The sequence below is a fragment of the Petaurus breviceps genome, unplaced genomic scaffold (genome assembly GCF_028583685.1).
Source record: "Petaurus breviceps papuanus isolate PSGF00001 unplaced genomic scaffold, PetGlider_PUasm1.0 90769, whole genome shotgun sequence".
Lineage (NCBI taxonomy): Eukaryota > Metazoa > Chordata > Mammalia > Diprotodontia > Petauridae > Petaurus > Petaurus breviceps.
In genome coordinates, this window is record NW_027187341.1 from 11,748,063 (window position 1) to 11,766,565 (window position 18,503).

The 18,503-nt window shown below is 37.4% G+C and overlaps 1 protein-coding gene across 3 annotated transcripts in view; it reads right to left on the bottom strand.

The window, feature by feature from the left end:
* Nucleotides 1-18,503, bottom strand: part of VWA8 (von Willebrand factor A domain containing 8) — a 442,846-nt gene that overhangs the window by 123,928 nt on the left and 300,415 nt on the right. For all 3 annotated transcript variants that reach the window (XM_069068654.1, XM_069068653.1, XM_069068655.1), the window contains exons 35-36: nt 14,824-15,019; nt 5,761-5,842 (exon numbers count right to left, since the gene is read on the bottom strand). In XM_069068654.1, coding sequence (XP_068924755.1) covers nt 5,761-5,842; nt 14,824-15,019 — 278 coding nt within the window. The remainder of the gene's footprint in view (nt 1-5,760; nt 5,843-14,823; nt 15,020-18,503) is intronic.

An 18,503-nucleotide genomic window follows, 5' to 3' on the forward strand; every position in this document is an offset into this window, starting at 1 on the left:
CTCACTGACATTCCCAACTATTATACATTTACTATATATTTCTTCCTATAAATTGATAAATTTTTCCTTCAAGTATTTAGACAAGATACTATTCAATGTATATTAAATATTGATATTAATTCACAGTCTGAGTACCTGTCAGCAAAATGTAATCTGCCTATTTTAATTCATTGTTATTAGAGCTGTGAACTGATCCAGCTATTCTGGAAAGTAATTTGGAAGTAGGTCCCCCCAAATCACTGAATTGTACATTCTTCTGATCCAAAACTACTACTTCTAGGGTTACATCCCAAACAGATAAAATATAGAGGAAAAGTATATACAAAAGTAGCTGTATTCTAGCAGCTCCTTTAATTATAACAAAGAAGGAGAAACTAAGGAGATGCTTAAAATGTGGGGAATGGCTGAACAAATTATGGTACATGAATGGACTGGAATAGTGTTGATTCATAAGAAATGATGAAAGGGATGATTTCAGAGAAACCTAAGATTTTCATGAATATATACAGAGTAAACTGAGCAGAACCAGAACAATTTGTATAACAATGAAAATATTATAAGACAAACAACTTTGAAAGACTCAAAACTCCAACCAATGCAATATTCAACCATAATTCCAGTGTACCAATGATGAAGTATATTATTCTACTCTTGGTAAAGAGGCAAAGGACTCGATACACAATGAAATCTACATATTTTTTGGACATGGTCAATGAGAAAATTTGTTTTACTCTATTAGGCACATTTGTTAAAAGTTTTTTTTTTTTTCAAATTTGCTAGGGAGTGAGGTTATTGAAAGGGATGGGTTAGAGTTCTCTCCTTATGCCTATCCCTCTGTGCCCTAACAGAAGAGAATGAAGGCCAGAAGGAATCAGACAAGCAGGGAAGTTTTGAAAGTTACATGTTGAAATTATTATACACTTATGAGTGAATTGAGGGGATTAGGGCAGCAGGTGGTTAACTGTGGAAACTGAGTGAACCGCACTGACTCTATCTTGTGACTCGATTTTGGAGCTAGCTCAGTTCCATTTCTATTCAATTACATTAATCAAGCATCAAGAATATTATATATGGGTCTTGTCCAATTTTTGTTTTGTGAAAAAAACTTTATTCAATTGTGGGAATTGAGAGAAAACCGAAAATTGAGAGGAAAACCATACCAAAACCTATGTTTGAACCCAGCCTTGCATGACTAGGAAGCTGTTTAGAGAGCCTTCACCAAGGACCTAGATTATGCTGACCAAATCCAGTCAGATCCAAAGAGTGATGCAAGGAGTTTTCTCACAATTCTCAAGAAACCTATATGTCTTAGCTGAAAACTAACCCTGTACTGATCAACAATTATTGCTTCCATGTTCCTTTGATTGTTCACAGATACTTGGGAGTGGAACACCTCTTTTTTTCTAATTTCAGGGAATTATACCTGTTTATTCTCCCACTCCCAAATTGGAAAGTCCCCAATCTTTCATCCATTTAGAAATCAGATTGCCTAATGTTGTATCCTTTTAATTAACTGGCCTTATTTATATTCAGGGTCCAGTCCTAAGATGAAGAAGGGACCTACCTGGTCCAAATTTCTAAGGCAATTGCCATGCATTGCTTAATAAACTGAAATTATCAGAATAGCCTTTGTTTCCTGAGTCACTTTATATTTCACCAGATACACTTACTAACCACACAATACAGACTTGAAGTTTCATAAACAAGCATCTCCTATTCCACAATGTATATGGAAATGCTAATTTTTTTTGGTGTTTGTTAAGTTCATAATTTAAAGGGAAAAAAGAAGATAGGTTAGAACCTGACTGTGAAGGCTTTTAAATGCCAAAGAATTAGCATTTTATCAGAAAGGTAATGGGTAGCCACTGAAGCTTCTTGAGGAGGGGAATGACATAGCCAGACTTGTGATTTAGGAATATCACATTGGCAGCTGTGTGATGGATGGATTAGAGATGGGAGAGACTGGGTACAGTATAGGTAGCCCAATTAGGAAACTACTGCAATAAATTAGATTATTGCAACAGGTAGGACAGTTGGGTGTGAGCAGCAGCAAAGGAATAGATATGAGATATAGAGGAGGTGGAAATGACAAAACTTGGTGACCAAGCTGATATAGAGACTCAATAGGTAATTTGAGATCTCTAAGTAAAAGGTAGTTATAATGAAGAAACAGACTGTAGTAAAGGTAGTTTCTTCACCAGAAGAAGTTCCTTATCCAAATGAAATCACAGTTCTACTCTCTACATAGTTCCCTCTCCCCGCTCCACTCCCCTAGTCTTTGAACAGGTGAACTGTGCTTGGAACTGAGTAAGAAGAGAAGATTAGCTTGGATACTTTTTGGAAAAATGTGCAGTGCATCCAATGAATCTTGCATGCTTGGTGCTAAAAGCATCTATTTTTAAAGACCAATATTCTATCAGTAATTTTATAAGGCTGAGAATCATGAAGCACAATGATCTCAGAAGAATTAAAATTGCAAGTGACATGAAGGGCAATTGAAAGATACATGGTAAGAATAAATAAGCTATGATAATTATGATTTTAAAGTCAGAAATACCCTAAAAGACATCATCATGGTCAAGGAGGTGGGATGATCATATAGGAGGATGAAAGATAAATGGTGGACAGTTATTTGTCAATAAAGGATTTATGAGGGGAAAAAGGACAGGAATAACACAGGATGAGGAGATGTTTAGGGGTTATTTTTAGTGGATAACCACATTAATGAGATCATAGAGCTATCCAAGAAGTAGAATTATGATCAGAATGAAGGATAAGGAGTATTAATTCTACTCTAAATTTTCAAGACCACTTGTAGGATGAGGTATATTACACCTTTTCAAACATTGTTATTCCAAGCACAAGAATCAAGCCAAAATGATACAGAATCAAGGGAATTCCTATCAAGAATTTAAATGCAAAGTGTATTAGAACATAAATAGCCAACAGAACAATATGGTTAATACTTTGCAGACCTTTGGCACAGGAACAAAACGTATTTCCTTTTTATCTATGATATATCCCTCACAGTAATCAGTAACTGGGTTAAATGACTACTTATGCTGTCCAGCTACTCTTCTCAGTTGTTTTTAGGAAACTGATGCTTTCTATTTGACACAGAGGAGATGATTTTTCTGGGTAGAATGACACAATCTTACAATTTAATTGAGACAAGATAGGGATGGCCACAAAACAACCATCCCTCACTTGGCACCTACTATTTGATAAAAGAAACATATCCCAAGGATTGAGACATATCCTCAGGATTTACTAAATAAATAAATCAAAGCTGTTCTGATTCACTGGTCTTACCACATCAGTTGGAGAGAAGAATAACAACATGAGATGCATTCAGGAGTTTAGGAAAAGGAAAAAAATACTAGAAAGAAATAGGATATAACATGCTTTTGCACTTCTAAACTATTTTAAGATGCTCCCACAGAAAGACTAAAGGAAGGTAGGACTTAATAGAAAATAAGATTCCACATATATGTATGAAAGTCTGTTGAGTTTATTAAGAAAAGAAGACTTAAGAAAAAAAATATTGATGATGATGGTGGTGAGATAAAGAGCTAATTGGGATTAATTACAGTTTATTCATGGGAAAATGTTACTTGAAATTCTATGACATCTGAGGTGTATGGTATTCTGTTGAGGACTATAAATAACAAGCTATTATGAAATAATAGCCCAGGAGAAATTTAAATTTACACGGACAATTTCTTAAGACTTCAAAAAATGCTAGATAAACCACATTTCTTATGACTTGTTTAATAGGTCTGGAATCATATTCTGACTTTTTCTGGAACAGAGTTGCAGACAGGTATAAAATGAAAAACCTCAACATGTGAGTGTCAATATTTAGACATTTCTGACAATATGACTTGAACCAAAACATGTACATGCAGTATTTAATGACAAGAGATGCAAGGTTGTACCAAGAATGCATAGGTCCTTTTGCATCAATCTGGTCATTTTATTCCTCCACAAACATCTGGATATATAGAAGTAACAGATCTTCAATCAAGGAGAAACCAAACCCAAGAACCTTCAAAGGCTAACTACTGTTGTCTACTATATAAACCTAGAGTTTCCTTTCTTTTCACTTAAGGTCTCCTGCTCCACTAGACCCTAATCTGGTTCTCCCTTACCTTTTCAGCCTTCTGTAACACTGTTCTCTTCCACACATGCTACACTCCCAGTAAACTAAGCTACTTTAATACCCCCTAAACAAACCTTTACAGTTTTTGTACCAATGTTTTTACATTTTTAAAAAATATCTAGAATATCTTCCCTCCTCTAATTCTGTTGAATTCCTATTGATTTTTCCAAGTTCAACTGAATTACATCTTCTCCAAGAAGTATGTTCTGATCTCTCCTCTTAATGACTTTCTCCTTCATAGCAGTTTATTTTGGAATTCTCTAATTCACACCATACTTTATGGCAGCATGGGAGCGCATGGGGGTGACAGTGTTGGGTTTAGAGTGAAAAACCTGGGTTTACCTCTTGGTTCTACTATTTATTGTCCATGTAAAGTTGGGCAATTAACCTCTCTGGTCCTCATTTTTCTTTTATGCAAAATGAGGAGGTTGGTCTAGAGGACCTCGAAGGTCCCTACCAGTTCTAAGTATATGATCTACTTCAGGATACTCTGTGATCTATGTTTGTATCTAGTTCCCCAAGTAGCCTATAAGCTTCATGAAAATGGAATACGGCTTTTCTAAACTCTATCTCCTCTGGTTCTACCACAATGCTCTGCATACAGTAGGTGCTTAATAAGTGTTTATGAATAGAATAATGAAAGAAGAAAATATAATTATTACAACATTCTAAAATGCTGGAAGTGGCTTAAACACAATATGCTCTTTCAGATGTTCCAACAGCAGATATGGAATATGGTACACACAAAAAGAGAGAAGAAAGACATGGAAATATTGCTGGTGATGTTATAGGGCAAAACTGGGAAAGAGTAGATTTACATGTTAATTAGAAAAGAATGTAGAAAAAGAATTTTTTTATGGGTCCTTAACAAACCTAGGATATATTTACATGAGAAAATCATCTAACAGTATTTTACTGTTATACAATATTCTGTATATGTATCTGGAGAATTCTCCAGAAAATTAAAAATTAGGCCCTATTTCACAGACTCAATAGTTACCAAAAGTGAATTAATTAAATAATCTGAAATAAAGATGATTGTTCCTATATCTAAGAAATGCTTAAATATTCCTGGAACCTGACTAAAATGTCCTGAGAAATGAAACTGGCTTCCTCATTGTGTTTGCATGCCTTTAGAGAGGAAAAGAAAAAGAAAAAAGAAAAAAAAATACCCACCACCTGCTTAAATCCCAAGTGAATGCTGTTATGAACAATATTAAAATGAATTCCTTTTTTTCCCACTCCAATGTTATAACCACATTCACTTCTGAAGTCTAACAAATAAAGCTAATAAGAAAATACTGAGTTTTCTATATTAGAAGTATCACTTCGGGTACTGATGAATCAAAGAAAAATAGGATGAAGGTTTAGAGTGGAAACTGTTAAGATTTACAGTGGCATAAGAACTGACAAATTTTACAAACTGAAAGAAAACATTAGTGTAGCATAAAGAATACCAAGAAAATATAAAACAACTCTCATTGAGAAATGACTTGCTTATTACTTAGGTAGAGGAAAGAGACAAAAATTTAACATGAATTTGCTTTCCTTTTTGGACCTGGTATATCAAGATAATTATTCTGGTAAAAGCTTATTACCCAGGAATAGGGACGTATCTGAGTTTTTTTGATTGAAGATCTGTTACTTCTATATATCCAGATGTTTGTGGAGGAGTAACATCTGCAAAAAAAAAAAACCAAAAACAGTTGTGAGAACTGAGTATTAAATTATTGCACAACACTGAAGTGGAAAAAGATCAAACCTTATAGCCCTACATCCTGTCGAAGGAGGTCAAATGTGACCTACAGTGGAACTCTAAGTCCCTTTCATGAAGCATTACAGCCAAGTCCACTCCAAAGGGTATACCTCTCATGGTTATTTTGCTTTAGGAAAATAAAAAAGTCTATCAAACACAAACACATTAGATCATGACTATTTACTGTCAGAAACTGCCTTTCAAACCTGCCAAAGATAGGTCACAGCTTCAGAATTTGTAACTTTATTTGAAAATATTCTTGCATACAAATTCTGTCTGCTGTTTTAGTTAGTAACCTTAATAAAGCTCCTAAAAGGCAGGCATATAAAAATATTTTCCCCTTTGGAAGGACAGGAACAAAGCCATGGCTTTTCACATACATACTCTTTTTTATCTCTTTCTTGCTATGTCTGAAACTGTGAGAAGTCATTGAAGATAAAACAGTGAGAAGGTGTGTATGTGTGCATATGAGTATGCATGTGTGTGTACATGTATGTGTGTGCATGTTTTTGAGTATATATGGGGAGGGAGAGAGACACAGAACTTTCCATAATGTGTACTATGTGCTTATGCTTCTCTGACATGCCCGCTCGTGGGTGCTGCTCCTCCCAAACTCCCAGTTCTTTGTGCATCTTCTTCACACCATAAACTACCCTAGAGCCTGAGACTTTGCTTCTTGAGATTCAGATTTCAAGCAACTGAATACACATTGCATTTCAAAGTCTTAACCTTATTAAATTTCATTTCAGCCTTTTATTAACTTTCTAAAGTTGCCTCCTTCTCCAAAATGACCATGAATAGTAATAAAAGGTTAAAATTTATTCAGTTGGTAAAATTTGGGGGGATGGGAAAGGCAGGTAAAAAGTTTTCCAGAACTTTCAATTAATCTACAAGCATTTATTAAGCACCTGCTCTGGGCCAAGTACTGAAGATACAAATGCAAAAATGAAGCAGTCCTTACCCTCAAAAATCTATTATGGGAGATAACATACATATACAAAAGAAAAACAAGGAATCCCTTGAGGAAGAGATGCCCTAGTATCTTGGGAGACCAGGAAACTGTTAATGTAGTAAGATGTATCTGAACTGTTTTGAAAGAAAATAAGGATTGTAAGGCAGTGTGGTACAGTGAAAAGGACATGAGATTTTAAATCAGTCAAATCAAATCAACAAAAATTTAGTTAGTGCCTACTACACACTTGTGACTTGCCCAAGGTCACACAGCTAGTAAATGCTAAGTGTCTGAGGCCAGATTTGAAGTCAGGTCCTCCTGACTCCAGGCCTAGTGCTCTACTCACTGTGCCACCTAGCTGCCATGGAAAGGCTTTTTCTAAAAAGAGAGGACTTTAGCTTAGACTTTAAGAAAACCAAGAAGTGGAGACGAGGAAGGAGAAAGTATCAGGCAAAGGGAACAGCCAGTAAAAATATATGAAGATGGGGGAGATGGAGTGTGAGAAACAGCAAGGGCAATATCATTAGATGCAGAGTATATGTTGGGAAGTAAGTTATAAGAAGACTGGGAAGTTAATTAGTTATGAACAGTTTTAAAATAAAGCCAAACAGGGGCGGCTAGGTAGCACAGTGAGTAAGAGCACTGGCCCCAGAGTCGGGATGACCTAGGATCGAATCCAGGCTCAGACACTTTGCACCCACCCAGAAATAACTGGCCGTGTAACCTTGAGCAAGTTACTTAATCCCAATTGCTTAAAAAAAAAAGCCAAACAGAAGATTTTCTATTTGATCCTAGAGGCTTCTTACTGTGTGTGTGTGTGTGATCTTTGACTAGTTATTGAACCTCTGTATCCCTGAGTTTCTTCATCTACAAAAGGAGGGGCTTGCACTTGATCTCTCAGGTTCCTTTTGATTCTAAATCTATGAGTGTATGAGGTGAAGGTGAAGAGAAAGCATTTTCCTGGTGTGATAGACAGTTGGTAGTACAGAGGGACAGAGTGGAGAGGAGAATATTTTTGAGAAACAGTAAGGAGGACAGTTTGACTGGATGTAAGAGTTCATCAAGGGAAGAGATATGTAAGGTTGAATTGACATGTTGGGGCAAAATTGTGAAGGGCTTTAAATACCAAAAAGAAGAATTTATATTTGATTCTAAGGTCAATAGGGAGCCAATGAAGTCATTGAACAGAGAGATGACATGGTTTGATGTGTGCTTAAAAAAAAATCACTTTGTCCACTGGGTGGAGGATGGTTTGGAGAAGAGTGACTTGAGGCAGGCACACAATGAGGAGGTTCTTGCTATGGCCCATGTGAAAGGTGATGAGGGCCTAAAGCAGGACAGCAGATACAAGAATGGAGAAGGGGATGGACAGCATACACCCTGCCCCATGTGCCATGACTTAATTTCTCTTGTTTATGCTTTCACATGCCATTTCTCCCAACAGAATGACCACAGTGAGCTCCCTGAAGTCAAGGTCATTTTATTCTTATCTCTGGATCCCTATAATGGCAAGCAAAGGAGTATTTAGCTTCTTGTTTAGTTATTCAAGTAGTTAGTACCTTGTTTCAGCTCTTCAAGTGCCTTTGAGCCTCACCTGTGATTATATCAAGTCTGTTAGAAACAGAAACTGTGAAGCCCACAGTGGGAGGGGCTTGCCAAAGATCAAAACAGGAAGGATGTAAGAGATGGGTGGAACAGGAAGGAGCTAATGACATATATATAAAAGCTCCAGCACAGTTGGAACGGAGCAGAACTGGGAAGAAGGATGTCTGTGGTGCCTGCACTTTGTCTGCCTGTGTTGATGTTACTTTGTCAGATTTGTCTGCTGATAGAGAATGTTGCTGCTGTTACAGAAGCCCTGGGACCTTACTGCTGGTTCAGAAGCCCTGAAATAGGACTTTCTTGTTGTCTGTTTACAGAAATCCTGGAGGAGGGTTTTACTGATGTTTTCAGAGGTGCTGGGACTTTACTGATGATTTGTGTTGATTTCTTAGGCCCTGTTTGTGGATCTGTGTTGATTTCACAGGCAGAAAGTGAACTGATGATGGTGCTGGCAATGTATATGAATGTTGATGTGGCTCTGTTAAGCTTTGTCATTCCAGAAACAGAAACTGCAAAGGGCTTGAGGTGGACTGGTCACCATCAGCTTCAATATGGAACGAGGACTGAAACAGGAACTGGAAAAGGAGCTAGAACAGGAGCTGAGTGCTGCCTACCTGTGAATCCAGGTAATGGTTGGGTGAATTCAGTCAAGAGCAGGGAGCATGGAAGAAGAACCATGGTGTTTGGGAGCCAGCCTCACCAAGATGGAAGGACTTTTCCTTGGGTACTTAGTATTGACTAACAAGATCATGATTTACTGTGACCTAGGGGTGGGAGACCTTTGTATTTTGTATCCCTTAAGGATGATTACGGAATGATATCTTTTGTTTAAAACAATGTGACCACGTTAAGTTGTGATGTTAAACATAATGTTAAAATTTTGTTTATGTGAATGTTTTGCTTTAGTTTATTGCCGAATGAATGGAGTTCACTATATTATGTGATCAGAACCTTAAAGCTATTCACAGCAGCAGTCCTCAGGAGAGCAGGAAGTACTTAAAACTTGTTGATTGAGTGACAGAAGCAAGAAATGCTGTGGATAAAAAAATGACAATATCTGGCAAATTACTGGATATTTGGGGTGAAGGAGAGTGAGGAGTGAATGGTGGCATGGAGGTTGTAGGCTAAGGTATGGGTAGATGGTGGTATCCTTGAGAGAAATAGAGAAGTTCAGAATATGCATGAGTTTGGGGATAGAAAGATAACCTGTTTTTGACATATTGAGTCTAAGATACCTAAAGTACATCCAGCTTGAAATGTCCGTTAGGCAGTTAATAATGTGGGTTTAGAACTCACAAGTGAGATTGCATAATCTTATGTAGGTTATGTAGATTTTCGTGTGAGCAGAGAATGAATTCAGCAAGCAGCAGAAAAAGAGAGTGATGAGTAGGTGCAGGATAGAGCCCTTGGGCACAAGTGTAGTCAGGGGGCAAGACACACATAATATCTAGCAAGGACACAGAGAAGGCCTATCAAACATCAGCACAACCTATGAGAGAGAGTGGTGCCAGGAAAATACAGAGAGGACAAAGTATCTAGATGAAGTAGGTGGTTAAGGAGTATCAGGTCAAGAAGGAGGAGGAATAAGAAAAAAAAAGTATTATATTTGCCAATTAAAAGATCAGTGGTAGTTTTGGAGAAAGCTGTTTTAGTTGTGTGATGAGGCTGGAAGAGGAGAGGAAATGGAGGCAATATACTTAACAGCTTTTTCTGGGAGTATGGCCCAGAAAAAGAAGAGAGATACAGCATGACAATTTGAGGGGATGCTCAAACTGAATGAGTTTTTTTAGGAATGTGTTAGGAATGAATTTTTAGGCAGAATGGAAGGCACAAGGGAATGTCTGGAAATTAGAAAGATGACTGTGGGGTTTGAAAGAGATGAGAGGGTAGGGGATTAAGAGTACATGAAAAAGGACTGACTTTGGTCAGTTTGGAGTCCCTTCTTCATTAGAGAGGAAGACAAGGGGTTTAGAGATGAAGAGGAAAAAGAAGAGAGCTTAGGGTGAATGTCCTAAATTTGCTCACTAAAGTAGGAGTCCAGGTCCTCAGTTAAGAGGATGGGGGAAGGATGCTTGGGGAGGGAAGAGAAGTTTTAGAAATAATGCTTGTAAAAAGTGAGATAAAGCATAAATTAGAGGGGAATAAAAGACTGCCTTGTTGCAGAGAGGTTCTCATTGAGATCAGAAAATATAAATTGATATTGGACCCAGTCAGCTTGGTTGCATAACTTTTTTCCAGGTCCATTCAGTGGCATATAAAGAGGAGCAGAAGAGAAAGACAGCGTAGGAATATTTCAAGATTACAGTTTGTCACCAGACTGGCTTAAGGACGATGGGACAAAGGTTACACAGTACTGGCTCTTCATCATTGCAATAATATCCATTTCAACACTGTGATTACAAAGTCATTACCATATATTGGCCCTATGTCTGTTTGGAGTAGGTAGCTGTCTACAAGACATATTCTGAGGAATATCAAAGGACTTTTCTGAAACTTCTCTTCCAGAGGCCTGGCACACTGTCTCCCTCACTCGGCTAAGACTTGAAGTTAGCTTGAAAATGTAAATGTGTGAAATAGGAGGAAGAATAGGGTAACGTATTAAACCATTATCATCTACCAAAAACTTACTATAAATTAGTTCCTTAAATTATTTAGCCAGGCACCTCCCTAGCAAAAGGTACAGGGAAGTAAGAACGATCTTATAACTATAAGGGCATCATGTGTTGCCATAGAAAGGAAGCTGAATTTGGAGCCAGAAGACCAGAGTTCAAAGCGTGGCCCTGCCAGGACACTTCTGTGCCATTCTCTCTGGGGTTTGGTGTCCTCATCTGTGAAATGATGAGATGACATTCAAATTTCTTCCATAATCCTATGACCCTCATTTGAAGTAATGTAAGTGAGGAAGGGAACAAAGTATTTAAGCCTGGGGTGCTCATTGCCCCATCAAGGAAGACTCAGGAGGGACAAGTACTGAGCAGGAGGGAATGAGAGGGACTCATAAACAGAGAGGGCATATACCAGAGGAAAACTTAACGATACAAACCTTTGGTGGAGCAGTCCAGGTCACCACCACCTTGGTTTCTAATTCAAGAGCTATATTGGAAAGAGTATTTATTGCCTGAGGCTAGGCCAGTCTTGCCTGAACTACAAAGTGCTGCATAATACATCACTTTTGACACTTTCTGTTGCTATGTTTTGTCCCAAATAGCTTGAATTATTTATAGAAGGGTGTGGTCTGATGATTAGACTCGACTAGCTGCTTTTGAGGGTGAGAAGACTTAAGAATTTCTAGCTAATCACCTTCCCCACATTTTGTGCTAGTCACTTTATTTGTCTGTTTGTTTTTCTTTGTAAGTAGTAATATGAAGCTGAGTGGCCATCATGAGTACTTCTACATTATTGTTAGGCATAAAGCCATAGTAGCAGTAGTTTTCTTAATGGTTATTTTTACCAGTAACTTTCTTCTGTTTCAAAATACAAATTAGTTTTATGACACTGAGAAGAAGGAAATAGGCAATTTTCACTGTGTCCTCTATTTCAAGAAGGAAGACCACTTAATTTCTAATGCTAAAAAACATTCTTACATATCTGGACTAGCTGCCTCAAAGCCCTTTAGCAAAATGTTTTGAAGGTTATTTTTGGTAAGCATTTGACAAATGACCAAAATGAATGTTAACTGGTTTGAAAACAAGTCAGATGACATGAATACTTAGGAAATGAGTTATCTGAAAGGAGAAAGCTTCATGATTGACCTTAGACAGAATATAAGGTGGAGCTAAAGAAGACAAGGACAGTGGCCAGATTTCCTCCCCAAATCAGCCAAGTTCTTGTCAGTCGGTTCTAAATATTTCAGCACACAGCTGAGCCTGGGTATTAAGGGCAGAGACTTAAGAAGATACATTCACAGGGCATTTTGATTGCATTTAGCAGCCAGGTGACATTTAAAGAAAGTTATAAACAAAAGGAATCAGTTCACTCACAACCAAAGGCAGTTTGTGCTGTTCTGTTGGTCACCAGATGCAGAAAGGTATCTACCAAGAGCAAAACTACTCATTTTGGGACACCATATTTTTGGAAGAATGATAAACTGGGGAGTGTGTATGCGGAGGGTAAAGCTACTAGTATGCTGAAGAGCCTCAAGGTCATGCTGTATGTGTGTCAGTTGGAGGGACTGAAGATATCTAGCCTGCAGAAGGAAGACTTCCAGAAAACCTAGGAGCTGTCTACAAGTGTTTAAAGAACTATCATGTGGCAGAGGGAAAAAAACTTGTTCTATCTGTCCCCAGAAGGCAGAGTTGGGAGAAATAGGTAGAAGCTGCAAAGCAAATTTAGACTTGATTTTAGGAAAAACTTCTGGGGAATCAGAGTTCTGCCCATGGGGAACAGGCTTGCCTCAGGACAGAATAGGTAGTATCTTCCCCAAGGCCTTTAAAAGCCAAGGTTAAGGCACACTGGAGAAAAGGTCCTTTTTGAGGTACTGCTTAGTTCTCTGAGTTCTCTCTGAAATTATGTGGGTCTCAGGTGGGTCCTTCTCCCAACAGTACAGTCTACAGCCCATCCATGCTTTCTCTTCCCCTGTGATTTCCAAGTTCTCTCAAAGATTATCCAAAGGATCCATACAATTCACTGAAAGTCTGCCTTTCTGCCTGTGGTTCATGGGAACCAGTACAGTGTTATGGGTTGTTTAATCTGTTCAACCTTATTCTCCAATTTCCTTTTCAAATCATACCTTTCCTGGTGACACCCATTTTTCCACTTGCATGTCTGTCATGGTTGAAAATGTTACATATGTTGCTGACCATACACCTGTCCACTTCCCTTCAGTCAACTGCAACTTGGTTAAAATAGTATGTTGTTGCAAGGTTAACAGCCATAGGGCATTGATATCAAGAAGGCTGATATTAAAAAGAGTGTGTGTGTGTGTGTGTGTGTGTGTGTGTGTAATGTAGTAGCTTGGGATTTGGAGGTATCATTAAAAGAATCATGGAGTTCTGAATAAGGGGGTGGAAATTATTCTAATGCAGTGGGGTCAGACCACATCTAGTATACTGTGTTTACTTCTGGGCACTACATTTTAAGAAATACACTAACAAGATAGATTGGGTCCCAAATCTAGTAACCAGAAGGGTGAAGGGCAACAAACCCAGGTCACATGAGAAAATTAGTGAATGAAACTGGTGATATGTAGCCTAGAGACTTAGGCGTCACATGACTATGAATTTTTGTCTAATGATTATAGACTAACCATTAGAAGGACCTCCTCTTCAGTGTGACAAAGGGTTTTCATGTGGAAGAGGGATTTATTCTTTTTGGTCCTACAGGGTAGAAATTAGACCAACTGACAGAAATTATGAGGAATCAGATTTCCACTCCAACAATTAGAGATGTCCAAAAAGGGAACGGATTGCCTCCCAGAGCATTCCCATTATCACAGCTTATCAAGCAAACACTTGTCAAGATATCATTGAAGAGTTTTATCCTTCAGTTACAAAGATTGGGTGATTTGTTAGATTCTTCAAAGAGCCGAAGAGATCTTTAGAGATCCTGTAGACTTTATCTCTTGCCTCTGGGCATTTTTACTGGCTGTCCTCCATGCCTACAATACCGCCCCTCCTCCTTTCTGCCTCCTGGATTCCCTGGCTTTTTTCAAGTCCCAGCTAAAATTCTATTGCTACAGCAAGTTTTTTTTCCGACTTGAGTGATCTGAGCGACTTCCTTCTCTTGATTGTTTCAAGTTCATGGTGTATATAGCTTGTCTGAGCCTAGTTGTTTGCGTCTCACTCCCCCAGTTAGACTACGAACCACTTGGGGGCAGGGACTTTCCTTCTATTTCCCAGTGCTATGCACAGTGCCTGGTGTATAGCAGGCCCTTAATAAATATTCACTGACTGAGTGATTGACCCCTGGAAGATAACGAAGATTCTACTTTGGACAATTCAACTTTACCCCCAAATTATTACAGTATCTTTCCTTTTTTTTTTTTTTTTAAAAGGGAGAGGCAGCATGAAGTAGTAAATAGAGAACTGACTCCAGAGTCAAAGTCTAGGTTCAAATCCCACTTCTGACACTTACTAGCTAGGTGACCCTGGGCCCTTAACTTCTCAGTGCTCTGGACAATGCCATAACACTATAAAATACAGAGAAAGTGCCAAGCTGCTTTGGTAGAGGGAATTTCCTTATCTAAAATTTTCATACATCAATGAAATCCCATAGATAGTTCCTATCCCGGTCATTTTTTAAGGTGAAGGACTCGGGGCAGAATACTTCTTCCCCTCCCCTCCCAACAAAACACAACGAAACAAAATAACTTTGCCCATTTTTTGGTATGTTAATAAGCTGGCAGTTTCTTACCTTTTGGAAAAATTTCTTTTAAAGGTACATCTCCAGGGGGCAAGATTCTTACCACTTGATTAGTATCTAATAGTATCACACAATTGGTCTGTTTTGGTCTTCCAGATTTATTTTGTCCTTTATTCAAATTAGAAGTAAATCCACTCTGTCTGCCCAAAGATGACTGTCTCTTCCAGGAATAAACTTCACTGGGTGACTGAAAAAGAGAACAAATTAGTGTGTCATAATTTATGTAGCATTTACTTAAATATCAGTTTTAACTTTTACTTCCCAAGCACAATAAATAATGTATGTATTGTTATTTTTCTAATTATTAGCCCAAATACTAACAAACATAAGTATTTCTATTTAAGAAGGATAAAAAAAAAAGGATTGTACCTGAAACTGCAAATGTCTATCATATACAGGTTGGGTTTTTAGGGAAAAAAATAAAATAAATTCATCAAAGTTCCAAAATTGTCCTGCTTGTCTGTGTCTTCTTTTGAATAACATTCTGCTTTCCTTTGAGTATTTAAAAAATGCTTCAATGACACTTCTCTCCCCTTTTTCTGGGAGCATTACTATCACTATATTCTCACTATTCTCTCTCTATACCTGAACAATGAAAACAAAAACACTCACTTGTAATAAATTAACATAAATAATCAAATCAAATCAAATCCACACATTTCTTGGGCTCCTGGTACACAATTCGACCTCCTTTGGTACTCAGAGAGCTGGTGAGTTTCAGCCCCATCTGATCATCTTGATTCTGAATGCTGCTATCTTCTGGGCTCTTTGGACCATCTCAGGTCATGCTGCCATGGTCTTTTGCCAGGTATTCTCATCAGGGCACAGCCAGACCTTCCAAGTACTCAGGGCTTACTGCCTCTAGTACAGACAACTTCAGGCTTCAAGACCTTTGGGTTAATTCAGATCAGACTTAGACAGCAATGGGTTTCTGAATTTTAAGAGGCTTCTCCATGTGCTCACTGTGGGTTTCCTTTCTACAGGCTTCAGGTATTCCTGGACCATGCCCAGTACAAGTACTAGTTGGCTTTAGGCTGATCTACTGGAGATGGCACTTGTTTCTCTTGTGGACAGGAAGTCTGCTATCTTTTTGTGCAGTTATGAGCTGGAAGAAGGCGCTTACTGTAATTTCTCTTTTATTATTTATTTGGGCTAGAGCTATTTTTAGATCTTTCTGTAGTACATGTGGGAGAACTGGGTTTTTCCATGACTTTTCACACCACCATCTTAACCACAACCCTCAAATATAGATATTTGTATTTTAATTCTTTCCATAGCAATTGGAAGGATCAAGTTGCCTCTGCAATAAGCACAGCTTTCTGAGATAAAAAAGTTAACAGAGAAATCTACAGAAAATAGGTGATAAAAAAAAACAAAAACAACAGTGTAGGAAATGATCCTCTACAGGCCTGGAAAACAGCTCAGTTGTATGAGGGAAATTATATGCCAGTGATGGACTTACCAAAGGATACATAAGCGGCTTGTGAGGAGAGATTTTTTTTTTCTTAGCACCTAGCACAATGATTTAATAAATACTTGTTGGATGATAATTCCAACTACACATGTTTGAAGAAAAGAAGGGAAAATTACATTTACTTAGCAGGTGAGTATTCTAAGTAATTAACACAGAACTTAAAGTAATGGTTCCCAGACCTCTGTTGCCACAAATATCTCCTGACCTGTAACTATGAGGTCCTCAAAAGCTGGAGCTCCTTTTTCTATAAACCTGTCCATACACAGAAACCATGATGCTGAGTTAACAGCTATAAAGTTCTAGGACCTCCTGCTCATTCTGACAACTCCTTTCAAATAGTATGGCAAAACTTAGGATTTGTGTTTTTAACACATTCCAGACTCACAGAAACTGGGGGGAGTGGCTCTAAACTCTAAAATTTGGGAACCATTATTTCAAAGGGAAATGTCTTTAGAGTCATTCTTTCTAACCACCCTAATAACAAGAAAGGTCTTATAAGTTACAAATATCATGTTCCCACATAGTAATGTAAACAGTTTAACCTTATTGAGTCCCTTATGATTTCCCTTGCTTTTTTAATGCTTCTCTTGTGTCTTGTATTTGAAAGTCAAATTTTTTATTCAGCTCTAGTCTTTCCATCAAGAATGCTTAAAGGTCCTCTATCTCACTGAATACCAATTTTCCTCCCTGAAGGATTATACTCATTTTTGCTGGGTAGGTGATTCTTGGCTGTAATTCTGGCTCCTTTGTCCTTTAGAATATCATATCATATCCTCTGATCCTTTAATACAGAAACTGCTAAATTTTGTGTTATCTTGAGTGTGGCTCCACCATACTTGAATTGTTTCTTTCTGGATGCTTGCAGTATTTTCTCCTTAACCTGGGAACTCTGGAATTTGGCTGTAATATTCCTGGCAGTTTTCATTTTGGGATCCCTTTTAGGAGGTGATTGGTGGATTCTTTCAATTTCTATTTTATCCTCTGGTTCTAGAATATCAGGGCAGTTTCCCTTAATAATTTCCTGAACGATCATGTGTAGGCTCTTTTTTTGATCATGGCTTTCAGGGAGTCCAATAATTTTTAAGTTGTCTCTCCTGGATCTATTTCCAGGTCAGTTGTTTTTCCAATGAGATTTTTCACACTGTCTTTTATTTTTTGTTTTTGTTTTATTGTTGATTTCTCACAAAGTCATTAGCTTCCCTTTGCTCCATTCTAATTTTTAAGGAATTATTTTCTTCAGTGAGCTTTTGAACCTCCTGTTCCATTTGTCTAATTCTGCTTTTTAAGGCATTCTTCTCTTCACTGTTTTTTTGGACCTCTTTTACCATTTGGCCTAGACTGTTTTTTAAGGTATTGTATTTGTTTATGTCTCCTTTTAGAGTCATTCATACACATTTGTTAGTACCATAGGTAAGATTTTAAAGGAAAGGGACACTGCTTCAAACTTGATGAAACGTGTAACATTCAGGAAGAATTCCATTCTAAGAAATAGTATCCCATTCTGTAAAACAAGGGAATTTTCATGTGATGGCCTACACACTAGATAACATGGTGAATTATCTAAATTAATGAATTATGTAAGTAAATTAAGTCAATTATGCTGAATTTTTATATAACAAATATGTTCATGAATTATTTATTTAGGAGGCAAGTGATTTAACAAATATATTCTTTTGCTACATTTCTATGTAGTACCAAGATTTAAATCTCTATACAATGTTAACTATCATTAATAAAACAGGATATATTTTCTGAAATTATTTTAAAAAAACAAAAGCAATCAAACAGTGCTCCTTGTCAATGCAATCAACTGTAAATTGAAAGCATCAATTTATTCACAGTGGGGACAAATTCAAGTATTGTAGATACTTTCCATCATTAAGCAATTTACTGTGCTTGAGAGGTCATTTTTGGAAGATTGGAACGCTCTGTGGAATATATTAATTTATAACTTCAACTAGTCCTCAAACTAAGAGTGGTAATAGCTTTTACTGAAAATGGTTCTGTATTCATAAATTCTTTTCCACTAAGTCAATGAAAAAATTTTGAAAACTATGTAAAGTTTCATTAAGAATATCTTATATCCAACTAAAATACAGCAGAGGGATAAAGATATAATTATAATTACCCTCTCAGCAATATTATTTTATAATGATTTTCTTTTGTATACTGCTAATTTATCAATAAATGTAATATA